The sequence below is a fragment of the Crotalus tigris genome, unplaced genomic scaffold (assembly GCF_016545835.1).
Source record: "Crotalus tigris isolate CLP2741 ecotype Arizona unplaced genomic scaffold, ASM1654583v1 scf7180000021566.449902, whole genome shotgun sequence".
Lineage (NCBI taxonomy): Eukaryota > Metazoa > Chordata > Lepidosauria > Squamata > Viperidae > Crotalus > Crotalus tigris.
In genome coordinates this window covers 381,279-403,056 of record NW_024098568.1, presented here as the reverse complement: position 1 = coordinate 403,056, position 21,778 = coordinate 381,279, and the positions used below count along the sequence as shown (strand labels likewise).

General features: G+C 43.1%; 1 protein-coding gene across 6 annotated transcripts in view; it reads right to left on the bottom strand.

The window, feature by feature from the left end:
- SYNRG (synergin gamma) overlaps positions 1–21,778 on the bottom strand; it is a 92,666-nt gene that overhangs the window by 9,438 nt on the left and 61,450 nt on the right. For 5 of the 6 annotated variants that reach the window (XM_039318817.1, XM_039318822.1, XM_039318816.1 and 2 more), the window contains 6 exons: positions 12,007–12,600; positions 9,777–9,922; positions 8,753–8,806; positions 6,412–6,508; positions 3,804–3,952; positions 3,004–3,114 (listed from right to left, as the gene is read on the bottom strand). In XM_039318817.1, the coding sequence (XP_039174751.1) occupies positions 3,004–3,114; positions 3,804–3,952; positions 6,412–6,508; positions 8,753–8,806; positions 9,777–9,922; positions 12,007–12,600 (1,151 nt within the window). The remainder of the gene's footprint in view (positions 1–3,003; positions 3,115–3,803; positions 3,953–6,411; positions 6,509–8,752; positions 8,807–9,776; positions 9,923–12,006; positions 12,601–21,778) is intronic. The other variant, XM_039318818.1, reaches the window with a different exon arrangement.

Genomic DNA, 21,778 nt, shown 5'->3' with positions numbered 1-21,778 from the left:
CTGTTAAGTCAGGGGTCCCCGATCCATGGGCCATGGACCGCCTGTTGGTACCCGGGTCACGGAAGTGGCAGGCAAGTTCACGAAGAATTTTCAATTGTTCCTTGTGAAACTAGAAGTGATTTAGGGATTGGGCCACAAGGTTCAATCCTGGATCTGCTACTTTACAACATGTTTAATAATGACTTGGAAGAAAAGGTGGAGGGAATACTTATCTAACTGCAGAAACTGGGTAGGTTAACTACTATGATAGAAAACACAAATAAAAGCTTTGATGGTTGAGAAGCGGATTAAAAATAACAATGAATTTTAATAAAGACAAATGGGTCATTTCTTCAGTTAGGAAAAAGAAATCAAATGCCCAAACCGTAGGATGGGAGAAACCTGGCTTGGCAATGCTTTATGTCAGTGTTGCTCATCCTTGGCAACTTGAAGATGTGAGGACTTCAACTCCCAGAATTCCCCAGTCAGCATTGCTAACTGGGGAATTCTGGGAGTTGAAGTCCAGACATGCTGCCAAGGTTGAGAAACATCAATTTATATCAGTGTTTCTCAACCTGGACAATTTTAAGGCATGTGGACTTCAACTCCCAGAATTCCACAGCCAGCAATGCTGGCTGTGGAATTCTGGAAGTTGAAGTCCACATGCCTTAAAATTGTCAAGGTTGAGAAACACTGATTTATATGAACTGGACAAGCTTAACATAAGACAGTTGTATAGTGTGACTGCTAAAATGGCAAATGCAATTTTCAGTCTGCCATCAAAAATGTCATTTCCAAATGATAGACAATCATTGTTTTGCTATATTTTGCAAATGTGTCCTGCAAACTGTGTCCAGTTTGGGGAACTTCATTCCTAAGAAAGATTCTGAAAAACTTAAAACGACGGCAAAAAAGCACAGTGAGGATAACCAGAGGAGTCAAAGTTCAATCTCGCGAACAAAAAAATGAGAAGAGGGGTGTATGTGAAACAGGAATATATTTTTGGTTTGAAACCCCCCCCCCCCCAAAAAAAAAAATCATATTCCAAATTTCTGCCAACTCTTTTGGATCTGCCCTGGTTTGGCAGAAGCCATACTTGGGATGTTCTGGTTTTGGTTGCAACAAAATCTGTAAAGTTTCTGAGATGATTTTTTTTTATGTATAGGAGGCTGGGGCAAGGCTGATATGTAGGCCTCCCCTCCCTGGCAGAGCCTGGGCACCAGACTGCCCATCACGGACATTCTCCAGGCAGAATAACAAAGTTGGAAGGGATCTTGGAGGTCTTCTAGTCCTCCTGCTCAAACAGGAAACCCTACCATTCCAGAACGCGGCTGTCCAGTCTCTTCTTAAAAACCTCCAGTGATGGAGAACCCACAACTTCTAGAGGCAAGTCGTTCCACTGGTTAATTGTTCTGTTAGGACATTTCTCCTTAGTTCTAGGTTGGTCCTTTCCTTGATTAGTTTCCATCCATTCCTTCTTGTGCTGCCTTTGCTTTGCTTCCCTTCTTTCTTTGCCACTGCGGCTATCTCATTGCAGCAGTTCTCATCAGCCTGTCCACTGCCTTGGTCTAGCCACCATCCTGGTCTATTTCCTCCTCACTTTGATGGTCTCATCGGCAATTGAGGAGTCCTTGGTGCTACCTCAGGGAGCACCAAGGATCCTCATTTCAACCCTGAGCTACAAATATTCTCCATTACTGGTCATCAGGAATTGCTAAACCATCTTCCAGAGTGATATTTCCCACTGGCCTGTCTTCTTCTTCTATATTCATTCATTTCATTTCATTTCATTCATATAAATGTAGACAGAAAGAAAGAAAGAAAGAAAGAAAGATTGAAAGAAAGAATGAAAGAAAGATTGAAAGAAAGAATGAAAGAAAGAAAGATTGAAAGAAAGAAAGAAAGAAAGAGAAAGAAAGAAAGGAAGGAAGGAAGGAAGGAAGGAAGGAGGAAGGAAGGAAGATAGATTTTCATTTATCAAATTGATAGGACCACTTATCGCATGCAAGGTGATTTTGGACAATGTACAATAACAGCAAAGATTAAATTGAATTTAAGAATCAATTAAAATAAATAAATGAATAACATTGAATAAAAACAACACTCTTTCTACTGCCTTCCCTTCTTCACCTGCGCACTCTTCTGCCTCCCTACAAATCACTTCGGTTCCAAATTCACATTTTGGCCTGTAACCAAAACCAAACATCCAAAACATGCATATTTTGGTTCGTACACGGATCTTCCCAGATTGCCTGTTTGGGCACTGAAAGCTTTCTAAATCCGTAGAAATAGATACTAGTATGTTTGGTTTGGAGTAATGACGGCTAAAGTAGTGGACTTACAAAGGGATCATTCAGAAAAAGGCTTGCAATCTGTTGTTACAGAGTAAACGACAAGGAATAATGGATTTTAGTCACAGAAAGGAAAATTCTGGTTGAATGTCAGGAAAAATTTGCTAAGAATAAAAAAGGTTTGATAGGGTCATATTATTCTTATTAGGCTTGATGACTTCAAGGGTCTCTTCCAACGCTACAATTCTCTGGCTGATTTTATACAACTGGCCAGTTATAGATCTAGTGGCCACAAATTTCACACAAGCTGCTCCTCTGGGTTAATGGAATACCTGGTTATATTTTGGGTGGTTTAGGGTGGCCATTTCATTCATTTAGTTTGCGGTCTTGTGCAAACCTTCAAAACCGGTTAATTCTAGAACCAGTGTAATTTATTTTAATATATTTAAATTTATAAGCTAGCTGTATGAATGCAGTCCATGACCGTACTGTTCAATCTCTTATGACAGGGCTCTCCAAACTTGGCAACTTTAAGACTTATGGACTTCGACTCCCAGAGTTCCCCAGCCAGCCTTCAATCTTAGGAGCTGTAGTCTACAGGTCTTCAAGTTGTCAAGTTTGGAATCCCCTACCTTATAAAACGAGTGTAGTAAACAAAGACCCCAGGCAACAAAACATAAAGAGAGATTGCAGAGTGAGGAGAAGAAGAGACTAAAATGGCCGCCCTACTTGCCTTGCTCCTTGAATTCACATTTAAGAGGCACACCCCACAGGCCAGTTCCTGAGCATTTTTAATTCCTGGGCGAAGCATACAGGAGGAGAAATCCAGTGAGTTTTCATCAGGCTGCAGGAAGAAAAGAAGAGAATCTTAACATTTCTCAGGGGGAGCAAAGAATCAAGCCCATTCGACTGTTGATCTAGGACAGCCTCTTTGGCCAGGGATAGGCAACCTTGGCTCTTTTATGACTCGTGGACTTCAACTCCCAGAATTCCTGAGCCAGCCATGCTGAGGAGAAAGGGAGAGGTTTCCAAGTGAGCCATGCTCAGGAATTCTGGGAGTTGAAGTCCAAGGTTGCTTACCCCTGGTCTAGTGGTTAAGCACCAGGCTAGCAAGCAGGAGATTGTCATAAAAGAGCTAAGGTTGCCTACCCCTGCCATAGAGGGATGGAGAAATGACTTAGATCAGTGGTAGGCAACCTTGGCTCTTTTATGACTCGTGGACTTCAACTCCCAGAATCCCTGAGCCAGCCATGCTGAGGAGAAAGGGAGAGGTTTCCACGCTGAGCCATGCTGGCTCAGGAATTCTGGGAGTTGAAGTCCACGAGTCATAAAAGAGCCAAGGTTGCCTATCCCTGTCCAAGACCAACCCTACTTAGCTATTTGGAATTAGCCTCAGAGAAATAGATGCTGCCACCTACACGCAGACAGTAATCATAATTAGTTTAAGGAAATCAGATGAAATAAAATTCAACCGTTCTCCCGGCCCCACCTATTTCCTCTAGCCAAACGGGCAATTGTTCCAACACACTTTACCGTTAAGGCTGCAAGGGACATAAATCCGATCAGGTTATTCCACACTTTATCGATATCCTTCAGGAGCAGCTGGAGTTTCTCACTGCAGACGGCGGTGGCTTTGATGCCCAGCTCCACTCGCTTCGTGACTCGATAAACTTCAACAACCCCTATGAATAGTTTGAAAAAAAAAGAGCAGAGACACACCAAGAGGTCATACGGGCGAAGGAGGATCGATTTACCTGTCTCATAGAGGAGATGCAGACGGTGTTTGCAGTCTTAGCTCAGAGCGCACTGTGACGGAAGCAGAGCTGCGCTGAATTTAACTTGTTCTTACAAAAACTAAATTTGCACACTGGAAATTTCTCACTGTCTGTATTCTTCACCGATTTGTGTGTATACAGGTAGTCCTTGACTTATGACCATGCATTTAGTGACTATTTGAAGTTGCAACAATACTGAAAAAAAGTGACTTCTCACCATTTATTGTACCGTTAGGGTATCCTGATGGTCACATGATCAAAATTCAGACGCTTGACAACTGACTTGCATTTACGACGGTTGCAGTGTCTCTGGGGTCACATGATCCCATTTTGCAACCTTCTGACAAGCAAAATCAAGGGGGAAGCCAGGTTCACTTCACAACCGTGTTACTAACTTAACGACTGCAGTGATCCACTTAACAATTGAGGCAAGGAAGGTTGTAAAACGGGGCAAAATTCACTTTAACAACTGTCTTGCCTAAAAACCAAAAAAAATTAACTTAATTGTGGTCGTACGTTGAGGACTGTCTGCACTTGTGCAATATGTTCACCATCTTTGCACAGGCGTCAATTTCTCACATTGCTTCTAAACTGAGATAGTGAGGAAGCTGTCCCTCCTCATCCTTCCAGTCTCCTTTAAAACTTAGGTGGCCAAGGTGAGGGTGGTGGAAAAAGAGCCACAGAGATGAATAGCCAAGAGAAGCACTATCTTTGCAGGGAGGACTCCTCTAGGACTTCCTCTCTATCATATGGAAGAGAAAGAACCCAATCAACTCATTGGTGAACTGCTCAACTGGGAGTCTCTTAGATCCCTGGTTTGATTTCCATGGAAGAGTTGGAAGGGACAGATGGTTCACACAGGATATCTACTCCCCACCTCAATGATTCAGTTAAACATATCATGTAAGTAGAGCATTAATGTTTGCCTGGACAGAGATAGATTTCTGGAGTCTTAAGAGAGAGTCTTTGCTACCATCTTGATTTTGAGGACTTTTGATTCCCACTTGTGTGTCCATCCCTGGATGAGCTAAGTCAGGGGTCCTCTACCTTGGCAACTTTAAGACTTGTGGAGTTGAATTCTGGGAGTTGAAGTCCACAAGTCTTAAAGTTGCCAAGATTGAGAACCCCTGAGCTAGGTCATTGACCAAAGCAACACAATTATTATTATTATTTTTTAAATGTCATGATTTACAAAAGGAATTTTGCTTGACACAGCAATGTTTCAAAGGAAAGTAGGCAGAAAAACAAGAATTTGTGTATAGCTTGGGTGAGATTTAAAATTGTAGGGAAAAAAAATTTGCCTCTCTAGTCACTGTTCTAGAAATGTACGCCCATAAGTAGGGGTCTCCAACCTTGGCAACTTTATGACTAAGTGGGCTTCAACTCCCAGAATGCTCCTGCTGGCTGAGGAATTCTGGAATTGAAGCCCACAAACCGTAAAGTTGCTAAGGTGGGGGACCTCTACCTATAAGGAGATTGTCAACACTGCTAACATCGGATGTTTTTGCATTGACAACAGATGGAAATGTGGCCATTTTTCCCTTTTGCTTTCAGAGTTAGATGATACTAGGAGGAGAGTCCAGCTAGACATAACAACACTAAACCTAGTGTGAGAAACAAGGTTATTGTAACCAGAGCTGATAAGGAATTGGCGGGCTGGAGAACTGGAGAGGAAGCCCGTGCTTCAAGCTAATTGGGGAATGTGATTTATGACTGTTAATTGGAGGAGGGAATTGTGCTTTGATACTATGTGCCCAGGGGAGGGGAATTCAGTTTTTGGCTTCGATTATGTAAGTGCCAATATTATGTTACTTGAATAAAAGATCCTTTAAGGTAAACAATGCCTTGAAGTTCTTTTGAAGAGTTTCATCTATCGGAACCATGACAGAGATATCTCCCTTCTTCCCTGCCACCCATCCCCACAAGTACCTGGAAACTTAATTCATGTTACAGGTTGTTCTCGACTTACGACCATAATTGAGCTCGGAATTACAGTTGCAGCCCTCAGAAATTGAGGCATCATGTGACCAGATTTGAAGCTATTTACTATCATGGCTGTTAAGCAAACACCATGGTAGTTAAAGAGAATCCGTTTTCCCAACAGGTGGTTTTTTTTTTTGGCCAGAAACTAGAAGTAAATGCCAGAAACCAGGAAAAAAAAAAGCCACAAATTGTGATCACCTAACTGTGGGATGCTGCAAATGGCCATCAAGGTGAGCCGGGCGCCAAGTGCCCCAAATGAGATCATGTGTGTGGTAAATGTGTGTTTGGCTGTTGCAACTCCAAATGGTTCTTAAGCAACTGGTCATAAGTCAAGGACTACCTGCAATTGTGTTACCGAGATATGAAATCAAATAAAAAGATACCTAATAAATATTCCATGCCCTGCACAGACTGGATGACTTCAGTACATACAGAAGAACTGCTGATTCCGTTCAGGATGTCGTTTGCTTTCTTGATGACCTATTAGAGGAGAAGTTTGTTTAGCGCAGTTCTGGCAAAGTTACCCCTTCAGCTGCTTTTATCCGATTTTTATCCTACACTGCTTATTTTACATAAAATAGCACATATTATTATAATACTCTTCCCCAACTTTATAAACAGTCGGAGAACTGTTCAGGGGACTCTCCGTGTGCAGTTGAGGGTGGTGTCAAGATTACTAATCGCTACCAATTCTCCTTTATTGGTACGAATCCCCACTACTTGTAATTCAAACCAGAACATACCGCAAAATATGCAGAGTTCTTTCTCCTAGTGCAGTGATGGCGAACCTTTTAGAGACCAAGTGCCCAAACTGTAACCCAAAACCCACTTATGCATCATTGGGTGCCGGGTGGGTGTGGCCCACTGAGTGGGTGTGGCCCACTGGATGGGCGTGGCTGCGGTGGTAATGGCAGACTGGGTGGGACTAAAAAGTTCAATCAATCAATTCCAACTTTGCAAGATCTTTTCCCCCCCCCTGCAAGAAATTGAAATTGACTGATTGGTTGAACCTTTTTTTTTTTGCACCTGGCGGCAGAGGCCTAAAGCGAAAAGGTTTTATAAAACCCAGCTGAAGGCCTAGGACTGGGGCGACGGCACGCGTGCCCACATAGAGGGCTCTGAGTGCCACCTCTGGCACCCGTGCCATAGGTTTGCCACCACTGTCCTAGTGGTTGCGATACATTTGCTACAATGGACCTGTTTTCTTATACCAAGGGTAAGCAACCTTGGCTCTTTTATGACTCTTTTATGACCCAGAATTCTAGGAGTTGAAGTCCATGAGTCATAAAAGAGCCAAGGTTGCCTACCCCTGCCTTATACGCTCTTAGACTACACAGCTTACAGGGAGTCCTCGACTTATGACAGTAATGGAGCTCGCCCATTGTGGTCATGAGTTATGATAGTCATAAAGCAGGTTGTCACACATCCAATCTATTTTTATGACCTTGTATTGTGGTGCTCATTAAGCAAATGCTGTGTTTGTAAAGCAAACGCTGGGGTGGTCATTAAGCGAACCAATTGTTTGCTAAGAGTCAGTTTTGCTGAAAACTGGAAGTAAATGCCAATTTTTGGCGAGGATGTCATAAAACGTGGTCATGTGATCGTGGGACCCAGCAAAATGGCTGTAAATTGCCGAACTTCAGAACTAGGTCATAAGTACCTCTGGAGAGATCAGTTCTAACTTTGAATGGTTGCGAAGTGATCACTCATACGTTAAGGCCTACCTATACTATTCTTATGCCCCTGGCCTTATGCTTTAAGATCGCCCCACTTAAGGGATCTATTCTGTACAATTGTTACAGAAGTTATAATGGTTATTGACCAGCAGGAGGCACTATGTAACTGGTTTCCAGAAATGTGTTGCACAGGACCTCCTCCTGGTTATTAGGAGTTATAACATTCCAGAGTCTCAACATCTTTTTTACATTGTGTCGACAATATAAAACAGTGGTTCTCAACCTTTTTAATGCCGTGACCCCCAACCGGTCGTAAGTCGAGGACTACCCAACCGGTCGTAAGTCGAGGACTTTCCCTGTCCGGTAGCGCCGCACATGCGTGGTGCCGCCCCCTGCGCCGGCTGAGGCGTAGCTGGCAAGCGGCAGAGATGGCGCAGGCTGACCACTGGCTGGGCCACCAGCTAGCCCAGCCCAAGGGAGGTAAGGCACCCGCCAGGCCCCACGCATGCCAGCAACCCTCCCTGTGCCCGCCAGCCTCCCACCTCCCACCCCTGGCCCTCTTTTACTTACATTTTTAGTAGTTGCTCAGCAGGGAGGGGTGGAAACTTCCAGACAGCTCGCCTTCGCTGCAGACAACTTGCAGCACCGTTTGCAGAATGGGACTTTTGGTGGGCTCAGCAGGGCAGAGACAGCCTGGACAATTCCTATTGGCTTTTGAAAGCCAATAGAATTAGACTTTATTCAAGAGAGTCTATTCTATCGGCTTTCAAAAGCCAATAGAATAAAAGGGCGTAGCACAGCAAAGGAAAAGGGGAAAAAAATGGCGGACTGCGTTGTTTGGTGACCCCCTTGAAATGGTCGTTCAACCCCAAATGGGGTTGCGACCCACAGGTTGAGAACCACTGATATAAAATAATACACTGAAGGTAATTGTACAAACTCGCTGCTCTATAGGTGTCATCACCAACTTCCCCCTTTTCAAATCACCAAGTAACACATACATAAAAGGAAAGGAAGTTATTCAGATAGATGGTGGTCACCTACTTACCTGCAGCGCACTTTCCAAGCATCTCTGCCATTCATAGGCATATCTCTCACTTTCCTAGTGGGAGAAGATAAAAGAAACAATTTTGAATGTCTGCAAAAAGAACAACATGGTATGATGTTTTACGAGTGACTTTTTTTTCCTGCATGGGCTAGCCAGGGGTAGGCAACCTTGGTTCTTTAATGACTCGTGGACTTCAACTCCCAGAATTCCTGAGCCAGCATGGCTCAGCATGGAAACCTCTCCCTTTCTCCTCAGCATGGCTGGCTCAGGAATTCTGGGAGTTGAAGTCCACGAGTCATAAAAGAGCCAAGGTTGCTTATCCCTGGGCTAGCCAAATTCAGATGTGGAAAATCAGAAACTTTTTAAATTTTCCTTCATCTATAACAGCACACAGCAGTTTGGGAGAGAAGACTGGGGCCTCTTCCCATCAAATTGTGAAGATCAAATAGGCTATTTGGATCACTATCCGCTAGCAAAACTGGTTCCCTCCTATTGACATTTTGGAAGCACATTAAAACAGGCTGGTTCCAAAGAATTTTTGTTGTGCATGTTGCCCCTGGATTGAAAAATGTGGCCGAGTGTGGGCTGGTGGGTTTGGTTTATGAGACGGGCTGCTCTGAATTATTTCTAATTTGTATTTTAGTTTGTTGCTCGTGCTCCTACTAAAAACTGGAATGAATTGGGCAGTATACAGAGATGTCTGTAAGTCAGTGTTTCTCAAACTCAGGAAGTTTTTGTATCTATGGACTTTAACTCCCTCAGCCAAACTGAAGTCCACTGACCTTAAAGGGCGCTGGGGCTGAGAAACACACTGAGGTAAGCAATAAGTGAAAAAAAAATCATGATGAAAACTGAGTGTATCAGGGAAACAAGGCAGCAATAACTCTACCTCTCTTTCAGCAGCTCTCAGTTCTGTCCACAAGGATTTTTGCCCTACCTGCATTTGCGGTTTGGCACCTAATCAAGCAAGTGTTTTCAGCACAGGTGCACCAAGCCACAGTCTTTTTGTTGGTTCTCTCCTTACCTCTACTTCCCCAGTAAGATCTCTGTACTTGTCTCGGATGACTGGCAGTGAAGGCTTCTCGCTCAGAGTGTTTGATCGATCTCTGAAAGGCTGCTCCACAGGTGGCAGAGGTGAGGAGCCCAAACTTAGAGTCCTTTTGTGAGAACCTGGAAGGAAATACAGGTATGAAAGGTGTGGTCAGGTCCATGAATACAGATAGATTTGCTTAGTTAACCGTTCGAAGTTACAACGGCAATGGAAAGAAGTGATTTAGGACCGTTTTTCACACTTATAACTGTTGCAGCACCCCTGCCCACATGATCAACATTCGGATGCTTGACAATTGGCTCATATTTATCACGGCTGCAGTGTTCTGGGGTCACGTGATCACCATACGCAACCTTCAGACAAGCCAAGGCAATGGGGAAGCCAGATTCACTTAAAAAGCGTGTTATTCGTTTAACAACTGCAGGGATTCACTTAACATCTGTGGCAAGAAAGATCGTCAAATGGGGGCAAAACTCACTTAGCGACTGTCTCATTTAGCAACAGAAATTTGGGGCTCAACTGTGGTCATAGGAATATGGTCTCCTGCCTTGAGCAGGGGGTTGGACTAAAAAAACCTCCAAGGTCCCTTCTAGCCCTGTGATTCTATGATTCTATGTAGCTCCACAAAATGGTATAGGTCAGTGATGGCGAACCTCTTAGAGAGCGAGTGCCCAAACTGCAACCCAAAACCCACATATGTGTCGTCGGGTTCCGGGTAGGTGTGGCCCACTGGGTTGGTGTGGCCCATTGTGTTGGCATGGCCCATTGGGTGGGTGTGGTCCATTTGGGTGGGCGTAGCTGTGGTGGTAACGGCAGACTGGGTGGGACTAAAGAGTTCAATCAATCAATTCCAACTTTGCGAGATCTTTTTTTTCCCGCGAGAAGTTGAAATTGATTTGATTGTTTGAACCTTTTTATTTTATTTTTTTTTGCACACGGCGGCGGAGGACTAAAGCAGGGCTTTTCAACCTTTTCACCCATTGTACCACTTTTAGGATATGGAAACATCCTAGTACCACCAGTCGCCTAGAAAGGTGTCAAAAACTTGATGACCCCAAAAAAGGAAAAAGGTGATAAAGTACAGGTAGTCCTCGACTTACAACAGTTCGCTTAGTGACTGTTCGAAGTTACAATGGCACTGAAAAAAATGCCCCCCCCAAGACACAGCCGAGCAAGACACCTGCCTGCCCGCCTGGCAGCGCTCTTCCTCCTGTCCGAGGTTTTCATTGTTGTGAGCATTTCTGTTGAGGATTGGCAGCAGGGATGGGGTGGGGAGGTGTTTGGTTTTTATTCTCCCCATCTGCTGGGTGGCTGCAGCAGGTTTTTGTCACTTCACATGACCCTGGGACACTGTGACCATCATAAATATGAATCAGTTGCCAAGCATCTGAATGTACATCACAAGACCCTGGAGATGCTGCAACATTCCAGCTGATCAGCAATTCTTCTGGGCTCAGAAGCGCCAGGATCAGCACCGAGCTCCAGCTGGAGCCTGGCGCTGATCCTGGCACTTCCGCTGAGCCCTGACAGCCCCGAAGAAGCGCCGATCAGCTGGAAAGCGGCACTGATCCAGGCGCTTCCACTGAGCCCTGACAGCCCTGTAGCTCCAGCCATCTCTCGCTCAAGCTTGTGTGGTGGTGCCACTGGTTCAGCTCATTCTCCTCCCCCGTTACCAATTTTCTAGGATGGTTGCGTACCACCTGCCAGGTGCCAATGTACCACAGGTGGTACCCGTACCACTGGTTGAAAAGCCTTGGCCTAAAGTGAAAAGGTTTTATAAAACCCACCTGAAGGCCTAGGACTGGGGCAAGGACACACGTGCCCACAGAGAGGGCTCTGCATGCTACCTGTGGCACGCATGCCATAGGTTCGCCACCATGGGTATAGGGTTTCCTGCCTGAGCAGGGGGTTGGACTAGATGACCTCCAAGGTCCCTTCCAACTTTATTATTATTATTATTATTATTATTATTATTATTATTATTATTATTACTACTACTACTATTACTACTACTACTACTATTACAACCTCTCTCTCTCTCTCTCTCTGCCCAGAGTTGCTGGCAAGTGAGGTGCTTTAGAAATCAAATCATAAAGAACTCCAGAGATATCCTGGATTTTCTCCATCCCCAGCACTAGGTGGGACTTAGAACCAACCACCAATTAACTATAATTACAAGCAAAATATCAGCAGGGATTCTCACCTTGAACAGAGAGGTCAAAAGTGGCCAGCTCACTTTTGATCATTTCTTCACTGGATTTCATTTTCCCTTGGGAAGTTGCCAGTAAAAAGTCAAATTTGCTGATCTTGGGTTTTTCCCCTTGAAACTCTCCAAAGTCGTCAAAGACTTCTTTCCCAGCTTCTGAGAAGACAGGGGCTGAATCGGACTCTTGAGATCTGCCTTTGGTGAGCCTCTCGCCTCCATCCTCCAGCGTTTGAGCAAACTCTCCAAAGTCTTCCGCTTCATCCTCGCTTTGGTCCACCGAGCGAGGCCTGGCATCGCTGAAGTTTGCAAAAGAGGAGAACTTCACGTCTTGGAGAGCATCCTCGTTCGCAAAGGTCGTTACCTTGGAAACGGTGGTCACGGTGATGTTTTCAGAGCTGCCAAAAAACGTCTCCTTCTTCTGGAGAACCGTGGTGGCTAAGGAGGATCCGTTCCCTGCAGGAAGGGAGAAGGGGATAGACTTTCTGCTCTGACAGGCATCTTCTTTATCAGACCAATCATAGCTTGGAAAGCTACTCAGGAGAGATCCACTGCTGTAACTTCCAAACGGGGCACACTTCAAGTCGTCAAGATCTAAAAAGAGCAACAAACATCCAAAGAATTAAGGGAGGGATGGGCCATCTTCTCACTAAGCCTCTCACAAATCAAAAGCCAACGAGAGGAGACAACATCTGGTGTGTAGGAAGTGGAGAATCTCAAATTGCTCCTTCGACTCAAATACCAGAGGTCAGTTCCCAATTATTCCTCCATGCTCTCCCACCAGAAATAGGATGGGTAGCCTAAAGAAATAGATTCTTTGCTGTAGCAAGGGGGAGACAAAAACATATCCATCCAAGTGTCTGTGGAGACTCTCCATCATCCAGGTCGTGGTTGTCCCAAAGCCACTTTTTCAAAAGGCAACTAGATAATAATAATAATAACAACAACAACAACAACAACCAAGCCTTAAGGACAAATGCACATAAAGTCAAAATTGAGAAGACAGCAACAGACAGTAAGTGCCGCCTATGCAAAGAAGCTGAAGAAACAGTGGACCACCTGGTAAGCTGTTGCAAGAAGATTGCACAGACTGACTACAAGCAGCGGCATAACAAAGTAGCAACAATGGTGCATTGGAAGATCTGCAAAAAATATCATTTGCCTGTAAGCAAAAACTGGTGGGATCATAAAATAGAGAAAGTCATAGAAAATGATAAAATTAAACTGCTCTGGGACTTCAGAATTCAAACAGACAAGCACCTGCAACATAACACCCCAGACTTAACAATTGTCGATAAGAAAGACAAAAAAGTCTGGATAGTGGACGTGGCAGTGCCTGGAGACAGCAGAATAGACGAGAAAGAACTGGAGAAGATAACAAAATACAAAGACCTACAAATAGAAATAGAAAGACTGTGGCAAAAGCAAGCAAAGGTAGTACCAATAGTAATAGGCTCCTTGGGTGCAATCCCAAAACAACTGGAGCACCACTTGAACACCTTTGGCATTGACAAATTCGCTATTAGTCAATTGCAAAAGGCGGCCTTACTAGGAACTGCTTCCATCCTGCGACGATATCTGTAATACCATCAAGCATCCACATCTGCCTATCCCAGGTCCTGGGTAAGGACTCGATAGGTAGACAAAATGCCAAATCCAGTCTGAACATCTGGCTGACTGTGCGATGATTAATAATAATATTATTATTATTATTAATAATAATAATAATAATAATAATAATAATAATAATAATAATGTTAGAAGGGATCTTGGAGGTCATCTAGTCCAACCCCCTGCTCAGGCAGGAAACCCTATACCATTTCAGACAAATGGCTGTCCAATCTCTTCTTTTTTTTTTTATTGAAAATTTTTAAAAGTTTTTACAAATAAGGAGAAAAAAAAACAAAACAACCCTACCCAACCACCCCAGCCCTCCCAGTCCATCCCCCCCACCTTCCCAGAGCTGAATATAGGCTTGATTAAAATTTCTAAAAATCTTAAAAAAAATTAAAAAAATATAAATCATTAATATATCTAAATACATTACCTAAGCTTATAAGATAATTAACAATAATATATATGTAAAAACAAACCAAAACATAGATATTAAAAAAAGAGAAAAAAAATACTTAAAAAGAAAGAGAATAAAAGAGAAAAGAAAGAAGAAAAGATATATATATAAAAAAAGAAATAAAATAAGATGAGATAAAAATAAAAAATATAAGGAAAGAGAAGAAAAAAAAATACAATCTATAAAATATTAAAATTTATATATAGGTTATTGAAAAACTAAGTAATATTTTTTTATATCCAACTTATGTTGTATAAAATCTATCCATTTTTCCCATACCGCAAAAAACTTCTCTTGCGATTGATCCTTTAAAAAAGCCGAAATCTTTGCCATTTCCGCCAAATAAGAAACTTTAAAAAACCATTCTTGCAAGGTAGGCAAAGATTCCTTCTTCCAGTATTGCCCTACTAACAACCTTGCGGCTGTGATTAAATTTAACATCAGTATAACCTCCTTAGCATCACAATCAGTAACGATACCTAACAAAAACAATTGTGGGGTAAATTTTACCCTCCTTCTAAAAATTCTTTGGATATTCCACCATATCTTAATCCAAAAAGCTTTTATATTTTTACACGTCCACCAAATATGATAATAAGTAGCATCCAAACAACCACATCTCCAACATTTAGGCTGTAAGTCAGGATACATACGAGACATTTTTTGTGGATCAAGGTGCCATCTATAAAACATTTTGTAAAAATTCTCCCTTAAGTTCTGGGCTTGTGTAAATTTAACATTCCTCACCCAGATGGTTTCCCAGGTATCTAGTAGAACTGGTTCACCAAAATTTTGTGCCCATTTAATCATACATTCTTTAATTAGTTCTGGTTCTGAATCCAGTTCTACTAGCACCCCATAGATTCTCTTAATATGAGTTCGCCTTTGGTCTTTTACTTGTTTAAAAAGATTTTCATCTTCTCTAAGCAAACCCATATTATGATCTATCTTCCATCTATCCACTATTTGTCTATACTGAAACCATGAATATGTAATATTTTCATGTACTAAATCTTCCAAAGATTTTAAGTGCCAATTTTTACCATCCCATCTGAGTAATTGTGCATAAGAAACACTATCCATCTTAACTCCTCTCCTTATCCCCTCTATCGCATGCCAAGGTATAGCCCATAATGGTATTTTAAAATCACTTTTATAATATTTCCTCCAAACCCGAAGTAAAGAAATCCTTATGAGATTTAAAAACCCGGTCAACTTTTTTATTAAAAATTAAATAGGCATGCCATCCAAAAAGTAAATCCCAACCCTCCAAGGGGAGTATTTCTACATTTGTTAAATTAACCCAGTCACTAAGTAATGTTAAAGCCACAGCATCATAATACAATTTCAAATTCGGTACCTTGAGTCCACCTCTCTCACGAATATCTTGCATAATTTTAAGCTTTACTCTTGGTTTTTTCCCTGCCCAAATAAATTTATTGATACCTTTCTGCCATTCATTTAAGTTAACCTCATTCTTTAGGATAGGTATCATTTATTTCAAATGTCCAATCTCTTCTTAAAGACTTCCAGTGTTGGAGCATTCACTGCTTCTGGAGGAGGTTGTTCCACTGGTTAATTGTTCTAACTGTCAGGAAGTTTCTCCTTAGTTCTAGGTTGCTTCTCTCCTTGGTTAGTTTCCACCCATTGCTTCTTGTCCTGCCTTCAGGCGCCTTGGAAAATAGCTTGACTCCCTCTTCTTTGTGGCAGCCCCTGAGATATTGGAACACTGCTATCATGTCCCCCCTCATCCTTCTCTTCAGATTCTTGGTCCCCCCCCCCCGAAAACGTTTAGCTTTTCATCCAAGAAGCAGTGCGAACTGAAGAAGCTTTTTGGGTGAGAAGTGAAATGTTTTCAAAGAAAACAAAACCCAAGGAAGTCCAGTTGCCTTTTGGAAAAAGCATCTTTGGGATATCCACCTAAGGATGTTGTCCTGATTCTAGCTTTGCCTTCCACTGTTCTGTTTTTTTTAACTACAACAGTTCCTATCTGCCCTCCTCCCCCAGATATTGGATCACAGCTCCCATCACCAGCAACTACCACCTCAATGGGCTGGCTGTGGAGATGAAAATAGAGTGCAGTTATCTAATGTTTCCAAAGGTTGCTGAATTGGAATAAAGGTATTACTTCAAACATCTTCAATTAGGCCATTGACACTGAGTTGAATTTAGCAGCGTCAGGCCTGATTAAAAGAAGGATGAAATACTTAACAGGACATCACATACCTCTCGGCTAGACTGGGAATATTTAAAAATATCCTATGTCTATGGAGATTCTCAACCATCCAGATTATGGTTGTCCCAAAGGTGCTTTTCCAAAAGGCAACTGGACTGTAGGCGATGACAGGGGTCAAACACGTCATAAGTCATGAGTCCCTGTGTGCCCGCAAGAGGTCTACATCCAGCCCACCTTGAATGCCTTTTTTATCTCCCACTCATTTCCCTTGACCATTAGTTGGCTAGATTCTTATAGAGAGCTTAAGCATGCAATAAATCTTGCACCTGAATAGTGCAAGAGGCAGATGTTCTACTGATTAATTGTTCTGTCAGGAAATTTCTCCTTAGTTCTAGGTTGGTTCTCTCTTTGGTCAGTTTCCATCCATTGCTTCTTGTCCTGCCTTCAGGGGCTTTGGAGAATAGCTTGACTCCCTCTTCTTTGAGGCAGCCCCTGAGATATTGGAACATTGCTATCATGTCACCCTTAGTCCTTCTCTTCATTAAACTAGACATACCCAATTCCAGCAGCCGTTCCTTATATGTTTTAGCCTCCAGTCCCCTAATCAACTTTGTTGCTCTTCTCTGCACTCTTTCTAGAGTCTCAACATCTTTTCTACATCATAGTGACCAAAATTGGATGCAGTATTCCAAGTGTGGCTTTACCAAGACATTGTAAAGTGGTATTAACACTTCATGTGATGTTGATTCTATCCCTCTGTTAATACAACCCAGCACTGTGTTGGCTTTTTTGGCAGCTGCAGCACACGGCTGGCTCATATTTAAGTGATTGTCCACTAGGACTCTGAGATCCCCCTCACAGTTGCTACTATTGAGCAAGGTACCACCAATTCAATCTTAATGTAGATGGCTTCTTTGACTCCTCTTTCAAACCTCCTGTTTACAACACAGTCCTTTCAAGGGTTCCAAGAAGGCTCCACATCCATTTGCACTCTCATTCAGGTGACCCTGAGGGCACAAATAAGCCTCCAAGTGGCTTCAACGACTCTCAGAAAGAGTGCTAATGACCAGATGACTGCAAGGAATGTAAAATCCTTCCATCCTCAAGCATTCAGATTAGAACTGAAGAAAATCCTCGGATGAGAAGCGAAACGTCTTCCAAAAGCAGAGTCCAGTTGCCTTTTGAAAAAAAGCATCTTTGGGATTCCAAAAGACCTTAAAAAACCGGCTGTCCTCTCAGGCCACAGGACAGGATGAATGGACCTCTAAGATTGGTATGTAGTCTGGATTGCCATCTTGTAACTATTTTGTAATTCTTTTTTTTTAATTAATTTATGCTACTCTTTGTGAGCCACTCAGAATTGGATGGGACTAGACAGCACCAAAATTGGACAAAGTAAATAAATGCAGGAGGCTGTCCACTTATGGATGGCATGTGTATGACATCAGAACACTGCAACCATTGTAAATATACACTGGTGCTGGTGCCGGCTGCCAAGTGCCCAAATTTTGGTCATGTGACTACAAGGATGCTGCGATGATCATTCAATGCAAGCATTGGTCCTACGTCGCTTTTTTTCAGTGCTGTTGTAACTTCAAATAGTCGCTAAAAATGGTTGTAAGAAGAGAAGGACGAGTGGGGGGCATGATAGCAGTGTTCCAATATCTCAGGAGCTGCCACACAGAAGAGGGAGTCAAACTATTCTCCAAAGCGCCTGAAGGCAGGACGAGAAGCAACGGATGGAAACTAACCAAGGAGAGAAGCAACTGAAGAGCCGAGGTGGCGCAGCAGTTAGAGTGCAGTACTGCAGGCCACTTTAGCTGACTGTGTTCAGCAGGTCAGCGGTTCAAATCTCACCGGCTCAAGGTTGACTCAGCCTTCCATCCTTCCGGGGTAGGTAAAATGAGGACCCAGATTGTTGGGGGCAATGTAGATATATATATACATTGCTTACTGGTGTACACCGCTTAGAGAGTGCTTGCATTTAAAGCGGTATATAAGTCTCATAAATAAATAAATAAATAAATAAATAAATAAATAAATAAACAAACAAACTTAGGACTAAGGAGAGATTTTCTGACAGTGAGAACAATTAACCAATGGAACAACCAGAAGCTGTGAATGCTCCAACACTGGAAGTTTTAAAGAAGAGACTGGACAGCCATTTGTCTGAAATGGTATAGGGTTTCCTGCCTGAGCAGGGGGTTGTTTCTGATTATGGAATTTGGGGACCCAACCTCATTTTTGCCTCAGAAGGGAAATCAACCTCCCTCTTCTCCCGTTCTCTTTGGAATGCCTGACAGAAGTATCACCAAACACTTGATCATTGCATAGCTCAACCAGGTGCAAAATTTGTACTTTGTCTAAAACAAGTGTTTCTCAACCTTGACAATTTTAAGGCATGTGGACTTCAACTCCCAGAATTCCACAGCCAGCAATGGTGGCTGTGGAATTCTGGGAGTTGAAGTCCACATGCCTTAAAATTGTCAAGGTTGAGAAACACTGGTCTAAAAGCTAACTATGGTGAACCTGAGGTAGTTTATTTTTGCTCAAGCAACCTCGTTTCCCTCTTTGTTTTAAGGCTAAACCCAAATTTAGATATATGTGTTTTTTTTTAAACAATGGGGAAGAAATGTATGGAATATCAGAAAGAAAGAACCTGCATGACTGACATTTGGTTCTTCAGCATGAACAACTAGCGTTTTGGCTCAGGTCTGATCAGTTGCCTTATTCAGAGGTGTCCAACCTCGGCAACTTTAAGACTGGTGGACTTCAACTCCCAGAATTCCCCAGCCAGCCATGCTGGCTGGGAAATTCTGGGCGTTGAAGTCCACCAGTCTTAAAGTTGCCGAGATTGGACACCCCTGGCCTTTTGTGATAAAGAGAACTGGGATTGCACTGAGCTAATATCCTCAACAACATGTGTCTTTTTCAAATCGGGGAGTCTCCCTATTTCCTCAGCGGCTATGTGGGGGAAAGCAAATGCAAACAAGCCACAAATACGCAACCAACTGAGAAGATTGTACGTGGACTATTAATTCCATTGTGTGGAATCTATATAGCCTTCATTGCTCACCATCCTGATTTGCAATAGATCAGGATGGCAGGATCAACCCAACATTCAGCCTGCATTGTTATTCAATGAATAAGAAGCGAGGGTTTTTTTGGTGATCAGGATATGATAAGTTTATGAAGAAGACACACAAAACCAAAGGGCCAAGTCTAGGGGTCTTCCACGCTATTATGTCAAGTGGGAATAATCTTTGCCAAGATCTAGGTGCCCTGCCTAGGTCTATATGTACCAAAGATCTCCTAAAATTTGTGAACTAGGTGTCTGTATCTGCACTCTTAACATTTTTCAACTATTCAGAGGTGTGCAGTTCCTGACCTAGAAAATGGGACCCTCCATATTTTGGGGTTCCCAGAGAAGTAGTAACCGTGCCTGGTGACAACATGAACAACTGCAATTCTCTTGGTGTGTGTGTTATGTGTCTGAATGAAATGGCAGATATTTTAAAAGAGAGAAATTGTGCTGAAGTTGTGGATGCTCCAACACTGGAAGTTTTTAAGAAGAGACTGGACAACCATTTGTCTGAAATGGTATTGGGTCTCCTGCCTGAGCAGGGGGTTGGACTAGAACAGGGATCTTCAACCAGTGGTACGGGTACCACCTGTGGTATATTGGCACGTGGCAGGTGGTATGTGACCATCCTAGAAAAGTGGTAGCGGGGGGAGGGGAATGAGCTGAACCGGTGGTAGCACCGCACAAGCCTGAGAGAGAGATGGCTGGAGGTGCAGGGTTGTCAGGGCTCAGCAGAAGCGCCAGGATCAGCACCAGGCTCCAGCTGGAGCTCGGCGCTGATCCTGGTGCTTCTGCTGAGCCCTGAAGAAGCACCAATCAGCTGGAAAGCAGCACTGATCCTGATGCTTCTGCTGAGCCCAGAAGAAGCGCCGATCAGCTGGAATGTTGCAGCCTCTCCAGATGCTTTACATTCAGATGCTTGGCAATTGATTCATATTTATGACAGTCACAGTGCCCAGGATCATGTGAAGTGACCAAAATCTGCTGCAACCACCCAGCAGACGGGGGGAATAAAAACCAAACACCCCCACCCCACTCCCGCTGCCAATCCTCAACAGAAATGCTCACAACAATGGAAAGCTCGGACAGGAGGAAGAGCACCGCTGGGTGGGCAAGCAGGTGTCTTGCTCAGCTGTGACTTGGGGGGCACTTTTTCAGTGCCAGTAACTTCGAACAGTCACTAAGCAAACTGTTGTAAGTCGAGGACTACCTGTACTTTATCACTTTTTTCTTTTTGGGGGGGGTGGGGTCATCAAGTTTTTGACACCTTGCTAGGCAACTGGTGGTACTCGGATGTTGCCATATCCTAAAAGTGGTACAATGGGTGAAAAGGTTGAAAAGCCCTGGACTAGATGACCTCCAAGGACCCTTCTAACTCTGTTATTCTAATCCAGTCCATAAAAGGTTGTCTTAAAAGCCCAGCCCCTAATTTTTCAAATGGAAGTTGGGGCCAAAGTCTTAAAGTGTTCATTTCACTTACAGGCAGGTCCTCGATTTATGACCACAACGGAGCCCAAAATTTCTGTTGCTAAGCAACACAGTTGTTGAGTTTTGTCCTGCTTTACGACCTTTTCTGCCACTGCTGCTAAGTGAATCGCTGTAATCATTAAGTTAGTAACACAGTTAATTGAATCCAGCTTCCTCATTGACTTTGACTTTGTAAGAAGGTCACAAAAGGTGATCACATGATCTCGGGATCCTGCAGCAGTCATAAATAAGAGCTAGTTTCCAAGCACCTGAATTCAGATCACGTGACCATGGGGGATGCTGCAACGATCCTAAGTGTGAAAAATGGTCACAAGTAATTTTTTTCAGTGCCACTATAACTTGGAATGGTCACTAAACAAATAGTTATAAGTCAAGGACTACTTGTATGTCCTAATCCAGGGGTAGGCAACCTTGGCCCTTTTATGACTCGTAGACTTCAACTCCCAGAATTCCTGAGCCAGCCACTCTGAGGGGAAAGGGAGACGTTTCCATGGTGGCTCAGGAATTCTGGGAATTGAAGTTCACGAGTCATAAAAGAGTCAAGGTTGCCTACCCCTGTCCTAATCCATTCTGAGGGTGTTTTCAGATGTTCTGGAGACGGCAATAGTATACTATAGAATTGTATTAGTTGTACCCCTGTCATGGAGTCATGTGGGAAAAGTTAAATCTCAGCTTTCCACCATACTACCCTTTAGATCTGGGGTCTTCAAACTTGGCCCTTTTATCACTTGTGGAGTTCACCTCCCAGAATTCCTGAGCCAGCATGGCTCAGCTTGGAAATCTCTCCCTTTCCCCTCAGCATGGCTGGCTGAGGAATTCTGGGAGTTGAAGTCCACAAGTCATAAAAGGGCCAAGTTTGAAGACCCCTGCTTTAGATTATAAGCAGTCCTCGACTTAGAATAGTTTATTTAGTGACTGCCTGAATTTACAACGGCACTGAAAAAAGTGACTTATG